Here is a 14,794-nt window from a genome sequence, read left to right as displayed (position 1 = left end):
ATTGGTCGATCCCTAATTACAAACCTGGAAAACTCCAGCTGTCCTAGCTCAAAACCCTGTGATGTGATGACAGTGGCAGCTCAGCTAGCAAACCTAGATATGCTTTTCAAAAGCTTTAATTAAAAAATACACATTAAAATGACACATCATTCAAAGTCAGTGGACTATTGGACAAACAGCCAGTATATGTAAGCTTTAAATTTGTTTTTAAAAGCAGGAGTATAAGGGCAGTCTGACTTCTGCTGCCCGTCTGATGGTTTATGTAAGCCATTGCTGTGACATTGTCTGGCTTTACCATGACAGCAAGACCTTGCAGAAAGGAGGTCCAGTGTTGTAGAGACAAATCTGATGGTTTCAGGACATTGATGGGATGTTTCGGCCCCTGTGGGGACCAGATCCCCTGGACAGTCAGGGAAATGTAAACTCCACCCCAGCCTTTAAGGCTGGCATGTGTTGTTACCACATTGGATTGCAGACCCACCACAATCCAGCAAGTCAGGAAAAGCTTTGCTTGGGTAGACAGAAGGACTGCATGATCCAATGATTTGATATGCATGTAGCTTGTCATAAGTATATTGGATTGAAAACGTCCAAAGGGAACTGCCTCAAAGGAGGCTACAATCAAGCCCAGAACCCTCGTGCAGAGCAGTCTTTGAACAGATGATTATTCAGCCAAAGGTATGAAGGAATTGAATCCCCTGTTGGACATTGGTAGCCATGGTTGTAGCTGAGGAGTTCTTCACTAGGAGGTAGTCCTGGTAAATTGTGACATAAATGCCCTGGGTTCATTGAACAGCCAGAGGGAGGACATTTCTTATGCCTGAATTTGGTACAAAGCAGTTTTTAAATCTACCTCATTTGGTCAGAAGCTGGTAGACTGGAGAGCAAAAACGAGGAAGAGGCAAAGGTAAAAACTAAATTTTACATTCCCTTGAAATGACAGATTGGACCCCGAGGTCCAGACTGGCGCAAATGCCAATGTGCGTCCCTCCACTTTTAAGATTGGGGGGCTCCCTCATTGGGAGGAAAGCTTCTGGGCAGGGTTTGCAACAAAAGCAGGTGCCAATCGTTTGCTTGAAAGTAGATGCCTGGGTAGGAGACTTAGGCTTCTTCTTTTGAGGTAAAAGTACATTTCCTTGACGTAACGGAACCGCAACCCCACAATGTGCTTGTGTGCTTCTGTCAGAATACTGCTTCCTTCAGTCTTGAACATAGATATCAGATATTCTAGCCACCCCTATACAAAACTAGTCGAGAATAACTTGTATAAGATCTGGAACATTAATTCAACAAACTCACACCGAATATATACCCCACCAGGTCAGGTGCCTGATTACGTTATCATATGCAGATGAAATTGTGTACAGAAATATAATTAACATATCTAAGGAACAACCAACACAAACAGTATTCTACTTTGCCACTAGCAACTAATAGATGATAGTGATTTAATTAACTTGAGCTAATTAACTAGCAGACTTGCCGTCATCGAGCTCAAGTACAATACACATTATTCTAAGTGTAAACACATCCCCACAGTAGGCAATAGGTGAGTTAATCAGCATAATCAACAATGTGTGGAAGATGTGTTTGAGCTGATGACATTAGCATCTGCCATGAGTCTGACTGTGTGCAGGAATCCCCTATTGGCAATAGGCAGCTAGGCCTTTAACATGGATCCTAGGCCTAGAGTCTCAGAGTCTGTGTGTCTTGGGGAGATGTGGACTTGAATTCAAAGTAACATTACTCCAAGGGTCTACCCAGCATACACCCCACAAAGAGCAGTGCTCCCTCACAAGTCAGAGCCCATAATCAGTAGGCAAGAGGCTAGCCTGCAGTCCCCTCCAAAAGCCCCTGTCCTGAGTGAGTTTTTTCCACACCATTTATCAAGGGATTCCCTAAAAATGTATTCACCATCAAAAGACATACATATAAGCTGTGTTTTACACGCTGGCTAAGCAGACCAAGCTTTTAGCCATAAATCATTCTGAATCACATTCTTTAGAGCAGTGATGGTGAACCTTGGCACTCCAAATGTTTTGGAACTTTATTTCCCATGATGCTCATGCACTCTGCAGTGTAGTTGAGCATCATGGGAAATGTAGTTCTAAAACATCTGGGGTGCAAAAGTTTGCCATCACTGCTCTAGAGCATCAACACAAAACAACAATGCTGATGGTATCATCTGTAATTGTTCTAGGAGAGCAGGGTCTTCAAAGGTATGTTTATGTTCTCCATTCATATGTCCTCTCCAGTTAGCAATAGTTCGGCAAACAGAAAAAGCAGCAACAGTTGGCTGCAGGGCTAGGTCTGCAAGAGCAAATGAGGCCTTAGGTTCAGTTCACATTTGTCCGTCCGCGGTTTCATCGTGGTTTTTAAAAGAAGTCCGATGCGGTTTTGTTGACCAGTTCAAGTGCAAATTTTTACTTGAAATCGCACCTAAACTGGACTGAAAAACACACAGGACTCTTTTTAAAAATGGGCCGAGACCACCCTATTCATATGTGAACCGGCTTCATTGAAAGCCATTCGTTTCACAGGTTATGTGAATCGGATGCGGATCAAAAAACACATCCAATGCTGAACTCACATCCTATTCGTACAAAAACGCTGCAGGAACCTTTTCTTAACCCGCACTGGAATTGGATCACATAGGTGTTCTTGTGCGAATTCAAAGTTCACACTGTGATCTGTGAACCAATCTGGGGATCGCAGAGGGTAGTGTGAACTGTCTGCAGGGGGAGATGTGATGCAGGAACCTGCACTAGAATCGCGCTGGTTCCCGCATCACAGTAGTGTGAACACAGGCTTAAAAAGGACTTCAAAACGCCTATCAAATGAATCCTCAAAGGAGGGAACAGCCTCAAAAGGAACCGTAGGATTATTAGAGTACACACTGGAGATACCCAATCTGGATAGCCCCCAGGGCATTGAGTAGTTCGATCTAGATAGAACGTTTAGAGAAAAATTTTTAACTTAAAAAAAATTATTCTCCAGAGAAGAACACCTTAGCATACTAGCAAAAAACTGTGGGCAGGGTTATATAGTGCGCCCAGTAAGTTTTTGCCAGTGTTCAATCACCTGAAGGTAGCTGCATATAACCCATGATCTAAGGATACAAGTCCTGAGGTTTAATGTACACATGTAAATACCCTCCCTCATTTTCCCCTCCATCTGATCAACATTAAAAATTGTTTCAATCAAATCATTTGGTTTTCAAGAATTACCTATTTTGAGACCCAGTGACATTACTGGATCTGTCTGCTGCCCTTTGCTCAGAGACTGGTGAGAGGGGCCAGCAGGCTACTTAAATGTCGTGGATCAACTTTGAAGAGCATTACATAAAATAATTCACCTCCAATATCCCTTTAGATGTGCATGCTCCTCCCTACTGGCCACTGGGTGCTGCAGACAGTTGATTGCACATGCATGTCTAAAGGGACACTGGAGATATGTACTTTCATGTATTGCTTGGGAGCAAGATGACTGATGACAAAGAAAGCTAATAGCTGTGAGGGGCAAGCAAAGGAGATTGCCGATAACTGAAGTCATTCAAACTCAAGATAGCTTTTGCAGATTAAAGAGGGTTATTTCATGAAAATGGATGTTTGCAGAAATTGAAAGTAAACCTGATTCATCCACTGCTCAATAGGAGATGGGAGGATTTCTTCCACATAGCCGTTATACAAGCCTTAGCCGCACTGAGAAGAGAGAGAGATTTTGTACCGCTTTACTGACATTGGGGTGACATGCAGTAAGTAGAGGTCCTCTGGAAGAGGCAGACAGTATGAATCATGGTTTTGACTGCAATCCACAAATTCTGCAGAGAAGGGTAGTCCCAAAAGATGTGAATTAATGTGCCCTCTTCTTGTTGGCATCTCCAACGGAGGGGAGATTTGTGTAGGTCAATTTTGTGTAGGACTTGTGGGGTTTTATGCCAATGCGTCAGAATTTTGTACCCAGTCTCTCATTGCAAGGATTTTAACAAACTTTGTTTCAGATTCCTACCTTTTGTTATCCTGAAGAAAAATGTTTTTTTTGACTTACCGCAAAATCCATTTTTCTGATGTTCATTGACAGACACAGCTCCTGATCTTCCTAATCATTTGGTTATACTGCCCCCTTAAGGAGTAGGACACTAGGCAGAAAAAAGTCTGGCTACCCCTATGGGCAGTCACAGGGGTTATACTCCCTCTCTCTGCTATAGATACTTCATTTTGTTACAAACAGTGCCAGAAGTATTACAACTCCACAGAGGGGTGGTGTCAATCAATGAACATCAAAGAAATGGATTTTACAGGAAGTCAAAAATCCCATTTTCTCTTTCAGTCATTGACGGACACAGCTCTTCTTAATCATTGGGATGTCCCAAAGCAATGTAAAACATTAGGGGAAGGAACAGCGAAAAATAAATTCCCAAAGCTAAACTATAGTCAACCAGGTAAACAGGAGCTTAACCAAAACAACTGGAGCCCACCTAAAAAGACCAGGACCTCTAAAAGGACCAGGTCCTCTAAAAGAAGCCTGCAAACTTTGCGGCCAAAGGAAGCATCCACAGATGCCAACCCATACACTTAATAGAACTTTGTAAAAGTGTGCACCGATGACCAGGTGGTCGCCTTGCAAACCTGCGTCACTGACGCCTGATGACAGAAGGCCCAGGAGGCACTGAGCGCCCGAGTAGAATACGCCTTGACAGGGAAAGGAGGAATCTGACCCTTGATGGAATAGGCCTAAACCACCGTCTGTCTGATCCACCTGAAAATAATCGCAGAGGAAGCGGACAAAACCCTCTGAGGCCCATCCGTGAGCACAAATAGGGAGTCTGATTTCCTAAAAGTTCTTGTTGCTGCAGGGTACACCCTAATCGACCGGACCACATCCAAGGCATGCAAAGCAATTTCCTTCGGATGTTTTGGCCTGGGACATAGGGAAGGCAACACAATGTCTTCATTCAAATGAAAATCAGGGACAACCTTTTGAAGGAACGACGGGCAGGGGCGAAGAACCACCTTATTTCTGTGAACCACCAAGTAAGGTGCACGACAGGATAACACCGCCAATTCTCTTTCTCTCTCAATAACTCTGTGTGCAGAGGTGATAGCCACCAAAAAGGCCACGGAGGATTCTCAAAGGGGGGCTTCTGGAGCTTCTGGGCTGAGAGCACCAAATTGAGGTCCCAAGGCGAAAATTGAAAATCACACTGGAGGAGTCAAGTGGCAAACTCCCTGAAGGAAAGTACGCCCCAGGGAGTGTGTTGCCAAGGGCCATTGAAAGAAAACCGCTAAGGCCGACACCTGGACCCCAAGGCCAGTTTCTGCTCAACCCCCGGTTGAAGAAAGGTCAAGATCCGAGCCACCAAAAAAGAACGAGAATGAACCCCAAGAGACTCACACCACACAATGTACGTCTTCCACGTATGATGGAAGATCTTCCTAGAAGTAGATTTCCTAGCTTTTAACAGCATTGGAATCGTTGGAATGCATTCATTGCAGCTTCAACTGCATCCTCCATTTTTAAGGTCTCACGCGCAGATACAATCAGTGTATCCACCAGCGCCTTTTCGTGCGCGGATGCAGAAGTGGAGGAATCATCCTCACTATCTGAGAATTCAGGGCGCGTGGCCGCAGACCCAGCAGAGTGTCCCATGTCCGCTGTTGCTGAATCGGATTCAGGAAGAACCCTTTAAGGATTCTTTCTTGGCCTTAAAGTGGGAGTAAACTCCCTTGGTTGATCTTTACCTATAGGTAAGCCCAAAATAAGACTTATCTATAGGCACAATAAACCAGCGGCTGAACAAGTAAATTTCTCCTACATGGTGTACGTTTAATAGATATTTACTTGTTAGGCCACTGGTGATGTCACCGACGCATGCAGTCTGAAGGAACTGCATACCCGTGCCATTCCTTCAGAACCCTGTGCTGTGAACAGCAACTCCTGCGCACATGCGCGGGAGTGACATCATCATGGCTCATCCATTCAAAGGATTAGAGCCCACAGACCTAGAAGGGACACAAGGTGAAGATGGAAGCCCTGTCAGTGGTGGTGCGCCAGTGAAGGGCTTCAGTTTAAGGTAAATTTCGCATAAAGTGATTTTTTTTTTTTTTTTTAAGAGTTTACTGCTTTAAGCTGATTCTTTAGTTTGGAGCCTGGGGATATTATTTTGCATCTTATGAAGGCGTCGAGGATTTTCCATAGAACAGGGTGTGATACTGACCTATTGTCATTATCTTTGAAAATACACTATATTACCAAAAGTATTGGGATGCCCGCCTTTACACACACATGAACTTTAATGGCAACCCAGTCTTAGCCTGTAGATTTCATTATTGATTTAGCACACCCTTTGCAGTTATAACAGCTTCAACTCTTCTGGGAAGGTTGTCCACAAGGTTTAGGAGAGTGAATATGGGAATGTTTGACCATTCTTCTAGAAGCACATTTGTGAGGTCAGACATTGTTGTGGACGAGAAGGCCTGGCTCGCAGTCTCCACTCTAATTTAAACCTGTTTTCTATCAGGTTGGAGTCAGCACTCTGTGCAGGCCGGTCAACTTCCTCCATCCCAAACTGTCTCATTTGTGTCTTTATGGACCTTGCTTTGTGCACTGGTGCACAGTCACAGGCAAGGGTCATCCCCAAACTGTTCCCACAAAGCTAGGAGCATGAACTACCAAAATGTCTTGGTATGCTGACACCTTAAGAGTTCCTTTCACTGGAACTAAGGGGCCAAGCCCAACCCCTGAAAAACAACCCCCCACCACCAAATGATTTGGACAGTGCACAAAGAAAGAGCCATAAAGACATGGATAAAGGAGTGGAGGAAATTGACTGGCCTGCACAGAGACCTGACCTCAACCCAATAGAACACCTTTGGGATGAATTAGAGTGGAGACTGTGAGCCAGGCCTTCTCGTGCAACATCAGTGCTTGACTTTACAAATGCGTTTCTGGAAGAATAGTCAAACATTCCCATAGACACACTCCTAAACATTGCGGACAGCCTTCTCAGAATAGTTGAAGCTATTATAGCTGTAAAGGGTGGGTCAACTCAAATTTGAACCCCTACAGACTAAGACTGGGATGCTATTAAAATTCATGTGGGTGTAAAGGCAGGAGTCCTAATACTTTTGACAATATAGCGTATGTGCTTACTGGTTTAAAATCAATATATACACAGAACATTTGCAAAACACTATTAAACCAAATAGTACCATGTCATACTGATATGCTACCTCATTAACAAAATACTTATCAAAATTAGAGTACAAAAGAGGCTAACTGGTTGTCAGAGCCAAACACTGCATTTTGATTGCTTGGCAGGATGTAACGGTCCTTATGAAACTAGCCAGGATCAAAAGAGCAAGATGTACAGTATAATAACAAATCCCACCACCTGCCAACAAGAGGCATCGTGTGCAGAACACTAATATATTTAGATGTTGCTAACCTTGTCATTTGTTCCAATCTCCATCTCCACCACAGCAGCTGCATTGCTGACTTGGTCCGAGTACCTGGACTGTGATTTTACATCTACCCTCCATTTAAAGCTTTTAAGGCTGTTCTCCCATCTGGTGTGGTTGATCATGCTTTCCCGAATCTTTCTTTTGTGGTTCTTCCAAAACTTAGCGAGGACTGCAGATTGTTCAACCGTGATTCCCCCTTGCTTTTTAGTCTGTGCTGTCAGAAACGCCTCAATCTGGTTGGCATCCATATCCGCAGACACTACAGACTTAAGACAAGAGAGAAAAAAAAAAACATGATTTGTGAGCTATGGAGAGAAAGATGTGGAACATTGTACCTATACTGTATACACTTAAAATTGCACTGTCACTGTACTAATGACACTGGCCGGGAAGGGGTTAACATCAGGGGTGATCAAAGGGTTGAGAGAAATGGACAGAGGGTACACCAGCCTAGCGCATTATCTTTATAACAATTTATTGTAATAGACATGTATACACATTATACTCACAAAACGATTATGAAACACGGGCAATAAGCAATGAGGGACCACCAGGGGTCTCCACTGGGCATCCTCAGCTGCCGCAGGCCGTGGAAGGATGTAGACCTCCAAAAACCGCTTACGCAGAGCTCTGATGAAGGGGGAACACCCCGAAACGCGTAATCGTTTTTTTGGAGGTCTACATCCTTCCACGGCCTGCGGCAGCTGAGGATGCCCAGTGGAGAACCCTGGTGGTCCCTCATTGCTTATTGCCCGTGTTTCATAATCGTATAATGTGTATACATGTGTATACATGTCTATTACAATAAATTGTTTTAAAGATAACGCGCTAGGCTGGTGCGCCCTCTGTCCGTTTCTCTTTTCCAGTATCTGCTTTGGGCTACCACCCCGTTGAGAGTGTCAGCACAGCCTGAATTTACTACAATTTGAACTGAATCGCATTTTCAGGATACCAGCCGCAAGGCCACCCCTCAAGCGCAGGAGTTATTTGCTATTTGTGATCAAAGGGTTCACTGTGTGCCTAGCTAGTGTTTTACTATACTGTGTGAGGTGCTTTTACTAGGGGTAGAGATAGAATTTATTGCCTGCTTTGCAAGGACACAAATTCCATTCCTTCCCCGCTGTCAGAACGGCGATCTCCTTTGTTTACATAGGCAATAAATCGCAGTTCTGTGTCCCTACCTGAGGATCGGCAGGTGCTGGCGGACATGGAGTCCCTAACACAGTGGCAGTGAGCCACCAGCAGCGCACTTTCGCACCCCTACCCTATATATACACGTGATCTGCAGCACAGCTGCTGCCCTGTAGCAGTGTATCTGCTATAGGGCGGTCAGCAAGTGGTTAATGTTTGAGTTTTTTTTGCCAAATTGAATGAAATAATACACAAATCAGAAAATGGATATTGCATAACAACAATAAATCAGCATATACATGGATATAGAGGTATACAGGTAGAATCCTCTAGAAGTCTGCTCTCTACTTCCCAGGTTTATATGCCTTAGGCCAGTGATGGCGAACCTTGGCACCCCAGATGTTTGGGAACTACATTTCCCATGATGCTCATGCTCTCTGCAGTGTAGTTGGGCATCATGGGAAATGTCGTTCTAAAACATCTGGGGTGCCAAGGTTCGCCATCACTGCCTTAGGCTATACATATACCTTCAAAATATAACAAAGCCATCCTAGATATAATCATAGAAAATTCATTTGTTATAGAATCATAAACTGAAAACAGGACCATTTGTTCAACAGGTTTCCTTCTTAGCTTCTTCAGAAAGGAATCACATTAACCACTAAGTTCCGGAAAATTTACCCCCCTTCATAACCAGGCCATTTTTTGCGATACGGCACTGCGTTTATCTGAAAAAGCTGGAGAAAGAGCGGATGGACTACAAGGGTGCTCATCATCCATTGAGAACTACAAGCCGTCTGCCACGGTGAAAGGAGGGAGTTGTAGTTTCCTCATTCACAGATTCCTGTAAATGAATAATGCGGCTGTGCGGACAGAGGTCCACGCAGCTGTGTGGTTTTTGAAATTTGACAGCATGTGTGGGTTGAGGATCACTCACCCGCTGTCACAGTGGAAGGGGTGAGTGGGCATAACCTGTAACATGTTACACCCTAAATACAGGTGTAACATGTTCCAAAGATGGCCTTTAAAGCTTGACCTTAGAAACTATTGAAAAACCATATATTGTCACCGCTAGGAGGAAGGTTTGAGTGTTGCTAGTACTATTAACCACTTGACCTCTGGAAAATTTACCCCCCCCCCCCAATGACCAGGCCATTTTTTGTAATACGGCACTACGTTACTCTATCTGACAACTGCGTGGTCATGTGATGCTGTATCCAACTAAAACGCATGTCTTTTTTTCCCACAAATAGAGCTTTCTTTTGGTGGTATTTGATCACTTCTGGAGGTTTTTATTTTTTGCGCTATAAACAAAGACTGACAATTTTGAAGAAAAAACAATATGTTTTACTTTCTGCTATAAAACACACCCAATAAAAAAAAAATAAAAAAAAAAAAAAAATCGAATTTCGTCATCAGTTTAGGCCAACATGTATTCTGTTTTTGGATAAAAAAAAAATCACAATAAGCATATATTGATTGGTTTGTGCAAAAGGTATAGCGTCTGTTGGCGTTAACCACTCCCAGCGGTAGACTTGTGGACTCGACCCAGTTGGGCTCTGGACTCTGCAGGCCTGGAGGCCACTCTGATAAAACTCAATACACAGGCAGCATATGGTTAGTTCAGAATGACCTGACATCAGTTTATTTCGTACAAACATATACTAATGGGCACTGATAGGCGGCACTGGTGAGCAATAATGGGCACTGGTGGGCGGCACTGATAGATGGTAATGGTGGGCAGCACTGATGGGGAGGGCATCCCTGGTGGTCATGGGTGGGCATCCCCGGTGGCTCTAGTGGCACCCCCCCCCCCAATGCTCTGATTACCAGCACAGATCCCCCCGTCCCCCCTGTCCCCATCAGGAGAGCTGCAGATCGGCTCTCCTCTACTCGTGCCTGTCAGACACGGACTGAGGAAAGCCGATCAATGGCTCTTCCTATTTACTATGTGACCAGCTGTGATTGGTTACCGAGATCAGAGATGCGGTGTGTCAGAGTGACACACCGCAGCACCGATTGCCGCTCTGCACGACGTCATATGACGGCGGGTCAGGATAATGCAAACACCTTCCTGCCGTCAATTGCCTATAGGGCGGGCGGGAAGTGGTTAAAGGGTACCTTGACTGAAAAAAAGGTTGAGAAACATGGGGTTAGATCACCAGGAGAAAATAAGGGAAAGAAAGCCTAAAAAGAAAATGAATGCAGCCATCACATCTAGGAATTGGTAAGCTGCAATGTAATAAATGTTTGCCTCTGGGTTTGACACCGCTTTAAAGGGATTGTAAGGCCCCGTTCACACCGGGGCGATCCGACTTGGGGGGGCGACCTCCGAGGTCGCGGTGCGAGCAGCGCGCCGCGACCTCTGAGCGGCCGGCACGGACTTCATAACATTGAAGTCTATGACGGTCGCGCCGGGTCGCCCCAAAGAAGCTCCGGACCCTTTTTCTAAGTCGGAGCGACTTGTGTCGCCCCTATTAGAACGGGTCCGCAGCTTCCCTATGGAAGGCGACCTACGGCGACCAGGTCGCCTTAGTGTGAACGGGGACTAAAGCTTTGTGTTTTTTTTTTTTTTTTAAATAACAAACATGTTATACTTGACTCCTCTGTGCAGTTGCCCGGATCCTCCTCCTTCTCAGGTCCCTCGATGCTGCTCCTGGCCCCTCCCTTCTCTTGAGTGCCCCCACAGCAAGCAGCTTGCTATGGGGGTACCCGAGCCAAACCCGAACCACAGCTCTGTATGTCTATTCAGACACAGAGCTTCCGTTCGCCTCCCCCCTCTCCTGATTGGCTAACTGACTTTGACAGCCGATGGAACCAATGGCTGTCTCAGCCAAATAGAAGAGCGAGTCCCAGATGGCCGAGGGACTCGTGGACATCGCTGGAGAGAGATGGGGCTCAGGTAAGTATTAGAGGGTGTTGGGGAAACTGCTGCACCCAGAAGGTTTTTTTTTTATCTTAATGCATAGAATGCATTAAGATTAGTAAGCGCTTTGAACCAATGAATCGTAAACAATATGTGGAAAAAAAAAAAAAAAGTATGCTTTAAGATAAAAAAAAAAAACTTTCTGACTTTACAACTCCTTTAACCACTTCCATACCGAGTCATGTAATATGACGTTGGCAAAGTGGTTGTAAGGATCCGGGCCGCCGTCATAGGACGTCGCCCGGATCTCCCCTCTACTGCGCGCCCCCGGGAGCGCGCAGCGCGGCGATCGGGGGTGAGGCTCGTCCCTCGGACATAGCCCATCCCTGATCAAGGTAAACAGCCAATAGATATTGGCTGTTTACCATGTGATCGGCTGTGTCAATCACAGCCGATCACATGAGCGGCTCCAGCACGAGCCGCTCGTTCTCTCTGCAATGCGCGCCCCCGGGGGCGCGCAGAGCAGCGATCGGGGATGAGGCTCGTCCCTCGGACAGAGTCGATCCCCGATCTAGGTAAAGAGCCAATGAAATTGGCTCTTTACCACGTGACCGGCTGTGTCCAATCACAGCCGGTCACAAATGTCAACAGAGAACACGGTAACTAGCTATCACGTGTTCTCCTCCTCACACACTGATCCTGGGTGAGGAAGAGAGTGTGGTAACAGCTAGTTACCAAGTACAGTGCACGCTAAACACACTGATTGCCCCCACCCAATAAAGAGCACCTGTCACTAGCCCATCAAAGTACCCGAGTACCTGTCACCAGCCCATCAGGCCATCAGGTACTCAGATGACAGGTACTCGGGTACTCTGATGGGCTGGTGACAGGTATTCAGGTACTCTGATGACGGGTACTCGGGTACTCTGATGGCGGGTACTCGGGTACTCTGATGACGGGTACTCGGGTACTCTGATGACAGGTACTCGGGTACTCTGATGACAGGTACTCGGGTACTCTGATGACAGGTACTCTGATGGGCTGGTGACAGGTACTCGGGTACTCTGATGACAGGTACTCGGGTACTCTGATGACAGGTACGCAGGTACTCTGATGACGGGTACTCGGATACTCTGATGACGGGTACTCGGGTACTCTGATGACGGGTACTCGGGTACTCTGATGACGGGTACTCGGATACTCTGATGACGGGTACTCTGATGACAGGTACTCGGGTACTCTGATGACAGGTACTCGGGTACTTTGAGTACCTGTCAACGGAGTACCCGTCATCAGAGTACCTGAGTACCTGTCACCTACCCATCAGAGTACCCGAGTACCTTCCACCTGCTCATCAGAGTACCTGACTCCTGAAGTACCCGAGAACTTGCTGCCTGCTCATCAAGACCCATCACTACTCATCAGTACCTATCACATATCAGTACTGATCATCAGTATCCATCAGTACAGTATCACCTATCAGTATCAGTACTACTCATCAGTACCTATCACCTGCCTGTCACCTGCCCATCAGAGTACCCGAGTACCTGCCACCTGCTCATCAGTACCAGAGTACCTGTCACCTGCCCAACAAAGTACCCGAGTACCTGTCACCCTTCATACAGCCACCATGTCCAAGTCCAAAAAGGTTTATATACGTCCTCCGTTTAAACCTAAATACCGGTGAACCCTGGTATTTTTTTAAACGGTGGACGGTTGGCTTTCCGATAAGGGTGGTCCCAGCGGCGGATTCGCCGCCAGATCACCCTTCCGGGATGGCGGAAGAGGCGCCCCCCCCCTCCCGCCGCGTTCCGGTCCTTTTCCCCGCTTACCGGACCCGCCGCCAGCGGGGAAAACGATCCGGTCCCAGATCCTCACAGACAGGATGTCGAGTGAGGGCAAGCTTGCCCTCACTTGACTCTATGGTCTTGGGGGACCGGAGCTACGGAAAATGTTGTTGCCTAGCAACCGGTTTAAAGGTCCTTTTTTTTTTGTTCATTTTATATAATAATTTTTTTTTTTTTTTTCTATCTTTTAGTGTACTTGTGAGATCTGAGGACTTTTTGACCCCAGATCTCACAAAAAAGAGGTCCTGTCGCGCCTTTTTCTATTACAAGGAATGTTTACATTCCTTTTAATAGAAATAAAAATGATCAATTTTTTTTTTTTTTTTTTAAACGGTGTAAAAATAAAAAATAATAAATAAAATAAATAGTAAAAAAAAAAAAAAATTAAAGCGCCCTGTCACCGTGAGCTGGCGCGCAGAAGCGAACGCATACAGAAACCCCGCCCACATATGTAAACGGTGTTCAAACCACACATGTGAGGTATCGCCGCGATCGTTAGAGCAAGGGGAATAATTTGAGCCCTAGACCTCCTCTGTAACTCAAAGATGGCAACCTGTAGAAATTTTTAAATTGTCGCCTATGGGGATTTTTAAGTACCAAAGTTTGTCGCCATTCCGTGAGCGTGCGCAATTTTGAAACATGACATGTTGGGTATCTATTTACTCGGCGTAACATTATCTTTCACATTATGGAAAAAAATTGGGCTAACTTTACTGGTTTCTTATTTTTTTAATTAAAAAAAGTGAATTTTTTCCAAAAAAATTGCGTTTGGAAGACCGCTGCGCAAATACGGTGTGATAAAAAATATTGCAATAATCTCCATTTTATTCTCTAGGGTCTCTGCTAAAAAAAAATATATAATGTTTGGGGGTTCTAAGCAGTTTTCTAGCAAAACAACAGATTTTAGCTTGTAAACACCAAATATCAAAAATAGGCCTAGGCAAGTGGCTAGGATGCATGATGATGCTCCTTGGATGTTAGGCCCCTCTATATGGCTAGGCTGTGAAAAAGTCTCACACATGTGGTATTGCCATACTCAGGAGGAGTGGCAGAATGTATTTTGGGGTGTAATTTTTGCTATTTACATGCTATGTGTTAGAAATATCCTATAAATTGACAACTTTGTGTAAAAAAAAAAGGTTTTCATTTGTTTCCCACATTTTCCAAAAACTTGTGGAAAAAAATGACACGTTCAAACGACCCATAATGCCTCATAGAATATACGTTGGAGTGTTTGCTTTCCAAAATGGGGTCATTTTGTGGACTTTTCCATTGTATTGGTGCTCTAGGGCCTTGAAAAGTGTGATAGGTAGTAAGAAAGTTTTATGTGTATTTATGCTCCTAGAACGCCTGAAGGTGCTTCTTGGACGTGGAGTCTCTTTTTGTGGACAGGCTGTGTAAAAAAGTCTCACGCATGTGGTATCGCCATACTCGGAAGGAGTAGCAGAATGTATTTTTGGGTGTAATTTTTGCTGTGTACATGCTAT

General features: G+C 45.1%; 1 protein-coding gene across 1 annotated transcript in view; it reads right to left on the bottom strand.

Annotated features, from left to right (window-relative positions):
- COMMD1 (copper metabolism domain containing 1) overlaps positions 1–14,794 on the bottom strand; it is a 280,469-nt gene that overhangs the window by 168,406 nt on the left and 97,269 nt on the right. The window contains exon 2 of the mRNA XM_082248949.1: positions 7,448–7,729. Coding sequence (XP_082105075.1) covers positions 7,448–7,729 — 282 coding nt within the window. The remainder of the gene's footprint in view (positions 1–7,447; positions 7,730–14,794) is intronic.

The sequence above is a fragment of the Pelophylax lessonae genome (assembly GCF_965119305.1).
Source record: "Pelophylax lessonae genome assembly, chromosome: 3".
NCBI classification, from domain to species: Eukaryota; Metazoa; Chordata; class Amphibia; order Anura; family Ranidae; genus Pelophylax; species Pelophylax lessonae.
The sequence above is the reverse complement of the archived record's forward strand: the minus strand, read 5'-3'. Positions and strand labels throughout refer to the sequence as shown.